This window comes from Mandrillus leucophaeus, unplaced genomic scaffold (assembly GCF_000951045.1).
Source record: "Mandrillus leucophaeus isolate KB7577 unplaced genomic scaffold, Mleu.le_1.0 Scaffold951, whole genome shotgun sequence".
Classification (NCBI taxonomy): domain Eukaryota; kingdom Metazoa; phylum Chordata; class Mammalia; order Primates; family Cercopithecidae; genus Mandrillus; species Mandrillus leucophaeus.
In genome coordinates, this window is record NW_012110375.1 from 298815 (window position 1) to 308909 (window position 10095).

Consider the following 10095-nt stretch of genomic DNA (forward strand, 5'->3'; position numbering starts at 1 on the left):
GAAGAATGGTATTTGTTTATAGCCTACATCATTCAAAAATTATTGAAGGAAATTAGGAAATGGCATTGATTGATGTTACGTTTTGATTAGTGTTACGCCACTAACAGGGCTTTCCTTTTTAAGTATCAGATTCAAGGGCCTGGCATCAAAGAAATCAGATGGGAGGATCTTTCAGTAATCCTGTAAGAAATTATGAAAGCCTGAACTAACGCAGCAGCAGTGGGGAGAGGGGGGCACAAGACCAGATAGATATTTAGGGTTTGGTGACAAACTGAATGCAGGGACTGAGGGAGAGGGAGAAGTTGACTCTCATGTTTCTGGCTGGGGCAAGTACGTGAAGAGTGTCAACACACAGAGGGAAGAGTCCCTTTAAGGAGAAAATATTAATATGAGTTTTAGGAGTTGCATTCGATTGTGAGATATCCTAATGCAGACAGAAATCCAGTCCAAGTCTGGAGTTTAGGGGGGCCATCCTGGTTGGAGATAATAATCTGGTAGTCATCTTTCCATAAATAGAAGTTAAAAGCCATAGTGTGAGTGAGAGAGTGGAGTGAAGGGATGGAAAGACTTTGGACATAATCTTACCATATGTACCCAGGAAAAAAGCCATGAAAAAGACTGAAAAACAGACAAGAGCAGTGTGTCTGATAGAGCTATTTTAACAAAATCCAGCATTTACAACAGAGTTTAAGAGTAAACCGGCAGGCCAGGTGCAGTGGCTCATGCCTGTAATACCAGCACTTTGGGAGGCTGAGGTGGGCGAATTACTTGAGGTTAGGAGTTCGAGATCAGCCTGGCCAACATGGTGAGACCACCCCCCGCCCCCGGACCCCACTCCCCATTTCTACTAAAAATACAAAATTGAGCCAGCGTGGTGGCGTCTGCCTGTAATCCCAGCTACTCAGGTGGCTGAGGCACGAGAATCGCTTGAACCTAGGAGGCGGAGGTTGCAGTGACCCGAGATCGCACCACTGCACTCCGGCCTGGGCGACAGAGCAAGACTCTGTCTCAAACAAACAAAGTGTAAACCGGCAAAAATACTCCATTCTCTCTCTCTCTACACTCTGGCCCACTCTTAACACATCAAACTGTCCAGGATCAGGAGACGTTTTGTTCCCCTCATCTCCTCCTTCCAACACTGCCCACGTTCTACTGTCTCCCCAAAATCCTACCTACCCTTCAGGAACTGCTGGAATGGGAGCTTGGGAAGTTTTCAGCAAACGCCTTTGTCTTTCTTTGTGGCCCCTTTATTCCCACAGCTCTGTGTCCTCTCCCTATGGCGAGTCCCTTGAGGGGCTGTATCTTACACCTTGTGTCTGCAAGCACACATAATGCGTATTAGAGGAGGAAGCATTTGCCAGTGGAGCACAAAGCTGTTGCAGGTCTCTTACTGGTTCTCAGGCGCTATCAGTGAAATTCCCGTTCCCTCACCGTCCGTATCTGTAATTTGCAAGCCTCATCTACGATAACTGGTGTAAAGTTACACAGGGGAGCCCTTTCCGGACAAAGAAACGAGTTCTGCAATAAGGCTGTCGGATTTTAGCCACGAAACCGGCACCGCGCAGCCTCGCCAGCGAGTGCACCCGGGAATCTACAACCTAGGGGCACGCACCACAGCTCGACCACCGCCCTTCCGGTCGACGCCATTGCAAGCCCGCCCCCACGCTCCGCCCCCTCGCTAGGCGCTCGCCTCGCCCACGCCGCCGTAGCCGCGCAGCTCAGTCGGAATATCCGCACCCCGTGCTGACCAAAACCCGTGGACATGGCGAACCAGGTAGCGCCCGCTGAGCGGAGGGCCCTGAGTACTAGGGAGGGACTGCATGGCATGGGACCAGGCTGCTGTCCTCGGGGGCGCGCGAGGCTCGGCCCAGGACGGGATCTGGCTCCTGGTTCTGAAACTGGGCCCGGGCGAGCGGCTCAGCAGGGCAGAAAGAGAAGGAAGCTTTGTCTCGGCTCTTCAGTTGGGAAGCAGCTTTCTTTGCTGCTTCTGGGACAACCGGAACGGGGTGGGGGTGGGAGAGCCGGAGAGTGGGGGGCAGGGGCTGGTCAGGACGGTATCCCAGTGGAAATGGCTTAGGAGCGGCCACGCATTGCTTCTTACACGAAGTTAAGTAACTCACTCTGGGTCATTCTTGCAGCTTGCATACTTGGCAGAGCTGCAGCCAGAGCCCGTGCTCCTAACTCCTAGGTTGCTTGTGTTTCATAATTGAGCCTACGCCTTAATTATTGTGCCTCCAAGGAGTGTATTTTGGAAAGACCCCTACGTCCCTTTCAGAAACGTTTTCGAGCGCTTGAACGCCAAGAGATTTATCTTCCCTCTAGTCCTCACATAACAAACACTTCCGCGAGATGGGGACATCTTATCAAAAACTGTGATTTGAGGTCGGTTGTGATGGCGGACTGGGATTCCGACCCAGGTCTGCTCCTCTCTGACAAGTTCATAAAATACACATTAGACAGTAAAGAAAGGCAGAAATTACGAATAACATAAATAGTCTAAAGTTGCTGATTATTTTAATGCTTTGCAAATTTGGACATTTTCTAGTAAGACATATGGCCTTAACATATTGGAGTTTGAAAGAAACTCTAAACAGTCTTTCAGACTTAAACTGGTAGTTGCTTTTCCTTATTGCTGTGTGTCTTTGTTCACAGAATGTGAAAGATTGTAATTGTTACTATAGTTCAAATGTTGAAGTAGTGCCATTTCCCGCGGATTTAGAGTGGGACTTTGTTTTGCTTAGAATTGTCAGTAAAAAGGAAAAGTTAGGCTCCTGTAAGACATTTTTTAAAGGGGAGCAGGCCATCAAATTTAGTATTCTTGTCTCTTTGGATTTTTAGGTTGGATAACTTAATTGTTAGTATTCTGAATCTGACTTGTGGAGTTGAAATTTATGGCACATTGAAGTGAAAAAGATTCTAATGCATTGTCTGATTCTTTGTGCTATAAGATTTAATATCTGCAATTTACTTTTAAAAAACGATCATTTCCAGCCTCACCAATTTACAGAGGCCATTCTTTTTTTTTTTTTTTTTTCTTTTCCAGTTCAGATGGAGTTTCACTCTTTGATGCCCAGGCTGGAGTGCAGTGGCTCGATCTTGGCTCACTGCAACCTCCGCCTCCCGGGTTCAAGCAATTCTCCTGTCTCAGCTTCCCGAGTAGCTGGGATTACAGGCGCCCGCCACCATGCCCGGCTAAGTTTTGTATTTTTAGTAGAGACGGGAGTTTCGCCCTGTTGGCCACGCTGGTCTCAAACTCCTCACCTCAGGTGATCCGCCCATCTCGGCCTCCCAAAGTGTTGGGATTACAGGTGTGAGCCACCGCGCCCGGCCTACAGAGGCCATTCTTTTTATCTCTATTTAGTTCACCTCTCCTTTTCCTCAACCGTTTGTATCTCTATCTAGTTCACCTCTCCTTTTCCTCAACCGTTTGTTCTATTGCTGCCAATAACTACTAACTTACTTTGCAAAGTTGTGCTGCTCCAAGAATTGTGTTAGGGACTTCATATTCATATTCATTCTTTTTTTTTTTTTTTTTTTTTGAGCTCTGTCGCCAAGGCTGGAGTGCAGTGGTGCGATCTAGGCCTCAGCCTCCCCAGTAGCTGGGACTACAGGCACCCGCCACCTCGCCGGGCTAATTTTTTGTATTTTTAGTAGAGACTGGGTTTCACCTAGCCAGGATGGTCTCGATTTCCTGACCTCATGATCCACCCACTTCAGCCTCCCAAAGTACTGGGATTACAGGCGACTTCAGCCACCACGCCCGGCCAGGGACTTCATATTCATTCTTACTCAGTCCTCACAATCACCCTATATATAGGTGTTTTATCACCATTTATAATTACTTTTTCCTCATCCTTCAGTATCCTGGGTTAGAAGTGAAGCTCTCCCAAACCAAGCAAAGTTAAGCACTTAATCTACTTTTTTTGCTTTCTGTATTACTTTGTGCCTGTCTCTTTAAATCACACTCTTTGTAATTGTTAACTTTAAAATCTGTCTCCTGTAAACCCAGTGGTTTACAACCTTTAGTCTGTCAACGCATTTCTCAAGTGTAATGTGAACTAATCAGGACCCTTCTCATTACGTGTGGTTCTCTGGTTATGGAGGGTATACTGACTATAATCTCTAAAGCAGCTCTGTGTGCTATAGATACATTAGTCACTTGTGTAATTTAAAATTTTTCAGTAGCCACATTAAAAAGGAAAAAGTGAAGTTTTAATAGTTTGTTTATAACATAATGTTACTTAACATAATCAAAATACCATTTCAACATGTAAGCAGTATTTTTAAAAATACTGTTAATGAGTATTTTTACTTTTCTTTGAACTAAGTGTTCAAAGTCCAGCTATATTTATAGCATATCTCTGTTTTCTTTTTTTGTTTTTTTTTTGTTTGTTTGTTTTGAGATGATGTCTCGCTCTGTTGCCCAGGCTGGAGTGCAGTGGGACAATCTTGGCTCACTGCAGTCTCCACCTCCCAGGTTCAAGCCGTTCTCCTGCCTCAGCCTCCTGAGTAGCTAGGACCACACAGATGTGCACCACCATGCCCAGCTAATTTTTGTATTTTTGTAGAGACAAGGTTTCACTATGCTGGCCAGGTTGGTCTTGAACTCCTGACCTCATGATCTGCCTGCCTCAGCCTCCCACAGTGCTGAGATTACAGGCGTGAGCTACCATGCCCGGCCTGTGGTCATTTTCTAAGTGCAAGTGGCTGCTGTATTGGCCGGTGCGGTTACAAGGGATATAGTTCCTCATTGTTACATTCCTAATCCTCCTTCCCACCCTGCAATTTTGCACCAAACCAGTGGTATTCAGAACAGCCTGATCAAAAGAATTTCTTCCGGCACATGTTAAGCATGCAGATTTCTCGGACACCATGCCAGACCTGCTGAATCAGATTCTCTCGGAACTTGTGTTCTTAACCTGCTCTTGCTTATGCATTGTAGAGGGCCATTAAATATTTGATGAGTACAACTTTTTAACCAAAAGATGCTTTTCTATTTGACCAGGTAATCATCTCAATTAAATCATTTTTGATGTATACTATTTGTATGAAATCTAAAAACATGTCACTTGGAAACATATGTTTCTTTGTGAATCTGTGATATACTTTTTAAGGTTAGCATTAATCTGTATCTAAATTGGCTATTAAGTAGTTATTTGTTTAGAAGGTTAAACAGCTTACTCCCTTTTTTCCCACTTCAGGTTATCAAGTGCAAGGCTGCAGTTGCTTGGGAGGCTGGAAAGCCTCTCTCCATAGAGGAGATAGAGGTGGCACCCCCAAAGGCTCATGAAGTTCGAATCAAGGTAATGATATATTTAAGGCACTGGGGAAAAACAAAAAAAGACACAAGGAGGTCTCTGGATAGATGAGTAGATCTGAGATCTGCAGAGGATAAATCCCAAAGGACAGTGTCAAAGAAAAGATATTGAAAAGTCATCCAGCCTTACAATCATAACATCCTTCTCTTAATCACTCACCTTTGCAGCATGCTTCTCCATCTTTTTTAGCTTTGATCTTGGGCTGAACAGCTATCCCCATGGGTCATTGGATTATTGCAATTTATCTTCTGCAGTTTGGGTTTAAGGTAACTCTGTAGGATACTCATTTTTCTGCTGATTACATAACTTTAAATATATGCTGACACGTTAGAAACAAAAGAAGAAATGTTACCAGAAAGGGTTCCTTATTCTGACACCCAGAGTGGGTTCTTGTACCTCACGCAAGAAAGAATTTGGAGTGAGTTCATAAAGTGAAAGCAAGTTTATTAGAGAAGCAAAGAAATAAAAGAATAGCTACTCCGTAGACAGAGCAGCAATATGGGCTGTTCAACCGAGTATACCTATAGTTATTTCTTGATTATATGCTAAACAAAGAGTTATTCATGAGTTTTCCAAGAAGGGGGTGGGCAATTCCCAGAACTAAGGATTCCTCCCCCTTTTAGACCATATAGGGTAACTTCATGACGTTGCCGTGGCATTTGTAAACTTATGGCACTGGTGAGACTCCCTTTTGGTATACAAATGCACTATAATTAGCCTATAATGAGTCTTGAGGATGACCAGAGGTCACTTTCATTGCTGTCTTGGTTTTGATGGGTTTTTGCCAGCTTCTCTACCCCAGCCTGTCTTATCAGCAGGGTCTTTCTGACATGTATCTTGTGCCAACCTCCTATTTCATTCTGTGATTAAGAATGCTGTGATTAAGAATGTCTAGCATCCAGGGAATGCAGCCCAGTAGGTCTCAGCCTTATTTTACCCAGTGCCTATTCAAGATGGTGTCGCTCTGGTTAAAATGCCTCTGACAGAAATGGTCTTCAGTTTTGCTACAGCGACTAAACAAGATTTGAGAAGAGGCTCCTGATTGAATAAAGCAACAAGCAAGTGAAGTCAGCTTGCTTAGAGAGCTTTAAAATGCACTCACCCTGGCGGACAAGGGTAGGATTCAGGGAATTCATTATTCTAGTGCTTCTCAACCTCTGGTGGCAGAGAAATGATGTTACCCCTGCAGAGAGGCATATTGTACAAGGCAGCCAGTTGGAGAGATCTTTGAAACCTTGGCATGTAGAAAACTTCATGTATTTAGCATTCTACTACTCTCTACTTGTTTTGATATAAAATTAGTGCTTTAGAGTAGTGATCATTTACATTCTAGAAAAAGAGTCACAGCAAAAAAGAGCTGTGACTTGGAATATACTTCCCCCACCATCTCACTATGAAAACACATCACACATACTGGCTCATGCCCCCAAAGATCCCACATACCAGGTGGAGCAGACCAGGACCAAATAACATCTTTTTTCTTTTTTTTTTTTTTTTTTTTTTTTTGAGACAGAGTTTCACTCTGTTGCCCAGGCTGGAGGGCAGTGGTGGGATCTTGGCTCACTGCAACCCTTGCCTCCCAGGTTCAAGCCATTCTCCTGCCTCAGCCTCCCTAGTAGCTCAGATTACAGACATGCGCCACCACGCCTGGCTAATTTTTGTATTGTTAGTAGAGACGGAGTTTCACCCTGTTGGTCAGGCTGATCTCCAACTCCTGACCTCAAGTGATCCACACACCTCGGCCTCCCAAAGTGCTGGGATTACAGGTGTGAGCCACGGCAACTGGCCCAAATAACATCTTAAGGTCCTTTCCAACCCATACCCAGGAATTTGAAATCTTTTAATAATTGTGTTTTTTCTTCAAATTCAGAAATTAAGCTGATTGTGATTTTGCCACTGAAGGAGATGTTTGTCCTGGATATATTAAGGGCCCATACAGCTCAGTGGGTATTCATTGTGCTCATTGAGCAGTATGGACACAATGAGTACAGTCATCTTCCCTGCAAAACTGCAGACAGGTAGCAAAGATTGTTACCTTGTAAGTGGATATATAAGCCAGGAGCAGAGACACATAAATAGAACTACTCCAAGATTTTGCCTTTCTGTGCTTTTGGTGGCTTTAAAAGATAAGTTACAGCCGGGCATGGTGGCTCACACCTATAATGCCAGCACTTTGGGAGGCCAAGGTGGGCAGATCACGAGGTCAGGAGTTCAAGACCAGCCTGGCCAGCATGGTGAAACCCCATCTCTACTAAAAATACAAAAAATTAGCCGGGCCTGGTGGTACGTGCCTGCAATCCCAGCTACTCAGGAGACTGAGGCAGGAGAATCACTTGAACCCAGGAGGCGGAGGTTGCGGTGAGCCAAGATCATGCCACTGCACTCCAGCCTAGGTGACAGAGCGAGACTCTGTCTCAAATAATAATAAAAATAATAATAAGTTATTATTATTATTATATAATATAGCCAGAGAGAGAGAGATAACAGGCTCATTTAAATAGAACTTGTGTCTGGTTTGTAAAAAGAGAGTTGGTTCCTCTCAAAGTTCTGAATTTTGGCCCAGACTCAAACAGACTGGCATATTTCTGAAGTAGTCATTACCTCTTTAAAAATCATATTTCCCAGCTGTCATGAGAAAACTAGCGGTGAGATGGAGTCCACCTGTTTTGCACACAAGTGATGTTTCTCTCCATGCTTGAAGGCATGGTGCCCATAAAATGACCTTGTTCACCTTCCTTGCTAACATGCACTGAAAGGGGGACTGGATGTTCCCTATTTCATTGCATACAAATGCACCATTGCTTTTAAGTACCACTAAAAAATTGCTGCCAATTCTAATTGTTAAGATGCCATGGATTGTAAGCACATGCTGAATTCAGAGAGGTTAAAATATGAAAGAAATGTGTCTTAGAGTCAGTGAAATACAGTATTATAATAAAATGACTTTTCTTGTATCTGTACCTCTGAATTGCATGCACACACACTTAAACATTCATTGTTTTAATGTCCTAATAGATCATTGCCACTGCAGTTTGCCACACCGATGCCTATACCCTGAGTGGAGCTGATCCTGAGGGTTGTTTTCCAGTGATCTTGGGACATGAAGGTGCTGGAATTGTGGAAAGTGTTGGCGAGGGAGTTACTAAACTGAAGGCGGGTAAGGAGATATTTGAACCACTTGTTTGATGATTTTGGCTTATTCCTATGGGGAAATTGTTTTTCTGATAAAACTACCCACTACATATTAACAGGTATCATCTAAGTAGATTGTCAAGAGAGTTTATTCCTCATCTGGGAAGCACAAATATTTGGATTTTTTTTTCTCTCTGATTTTGCAGACTGCCATTTGTGTGAAACTTTTTAAGTACATTTCCAAAACCAATTTTGGAAGAATTTTTAGAGATGCATCAATGAAGCAGGATTTTGAAGCATATAACTTCATTGTTCTTCAGTTATTGTTTAAAGAGTTTCATTTAGATAAAAATATTGAAACATACTCTTTGCATGGTTAGACGGTATCTGAATGATGTTACCTAGGTAAAGTTCTAAGACTTGAAGTTGTTAACTTTGCAAAGCCACATCAGTTGACAGGAATTTGCAAAGGCTGATGTTTTCATTTAGAAATAGATACTACCTGTTCAGGATGTCTTTGCATTTATTTCCAGGTGACACTGTCATCCCACTTTACATCCCACAGTGTGGAGAATGCAAATTTTGTCTAAATCCTAAAACTAACCTTTGCCAGAAGATAAGGTTAGTATCTTTTTATATTCTTCTTAAAACACAAGTGCTACGGGATAATTAAGGAATCAGAGAGACTGAGGGGTTGAGGAGGAATTATTTAATTATTTAGGTGTGCCAACCCAGTTGGATTAACATCCAAAGGACTGAGCCCCAAACAAAGAGTCAAGACACCTTTTAGGCATTTCGTGGGGCGGAGAGAGATCTCTGCAGGGGGGAGCATATTACAGAAGCGAGAAACAAAGACAGTTATTCAGTTGAGACATGCATTACATCATTTCTTACTTTTCACGGAACAACATGTTTTACGACTTGAGATTATTTGTCTGTGACCTTGCAGCTGCACAGCTAGAGAAACAGAGTCTTCACAATGCCTGGGAAAGGGAGAGAGAAGGCTCAGTAGCCATAGAAAAACAGGCAGTTAATTTTAAAGGACTCCAGCTCTTTCTCTTCCTCAGGGGAAATTGGGTTTTCTTACATATAACTGAGTTTTTGCTTACACATTCTTTAATTTATTTTAATTCCTGTTCCACAAGGTCATATTAACAATGATAATAAATAATTATGTGGCAGTTTATATAGTGCATTGTATATCAGTGGTTTCATTCCATCTTTATAGCAACCTCACTACTATCCCCGTTTTCACAGATGAGAGAAGACTCAGAAATTAAGAAGTTTTGACACAGAGAGGGTACCTGGGCACAGCAGCAACCTTCTCTACCATTTGTAGTTTTCTGCCTAATTGTGCAACTGAAGAAACATTTATTTTTCACATGAGGAAATGTGTAGCTTATAGAGGTGACTGATTTAAGTAACTTGTACAGCCCCCAAGGGGTGTCTGCATTCTGTTTCCTCTCTGCCCCATGAAAGAAAGAAGTAGTGGGGATGTGAAGAGACCAGGGGAGTGACTCCACCTTATGCCTCACCCTGGCCTCACCTTGCCAGCTATGGTGCCACATGTTAACCTTGGCTGGTCTTCACAAAGGCAGCTGGGCCCTCCCTCTCCCCAGGATCCCCTACCGCGCCACCCCGCCCC

The 10095-nt window shown here is 43.4% G+C and overlaps 1 protein-coding gene across 1 annotated transcript in view; it reads left to right on the forward strand.

The window, feature by feature from the left end:
- Positions 1–1677: 1677 nt before the first annotated feature.
- Positions 1678–10095, forward strand: part of ADH5 (alcohol dehydrogenase 5 (class III), chi polypeptide) — a 25720-nt gene continuing 17302 nt past the window's right edge. The window contains exons 1-4 of the mRNA XM_011970549.1: positions 1678–1774; positions 5202–5303; positions 8334–8475; positions 8984–9071. Coding sequence (XP_011825939.1) covers positions 1763–1774; positions 5202–5303; positions 8334–8475; positions 8984–9071 — 344 coding nt within the window. The 5' untranslated portion in view covers positions 1678–1762. The remainder of the gene's footprint in view (positions 1775–5201; positions 5304–8333; positions 8476–8983; positions 9072–10095) is intronic.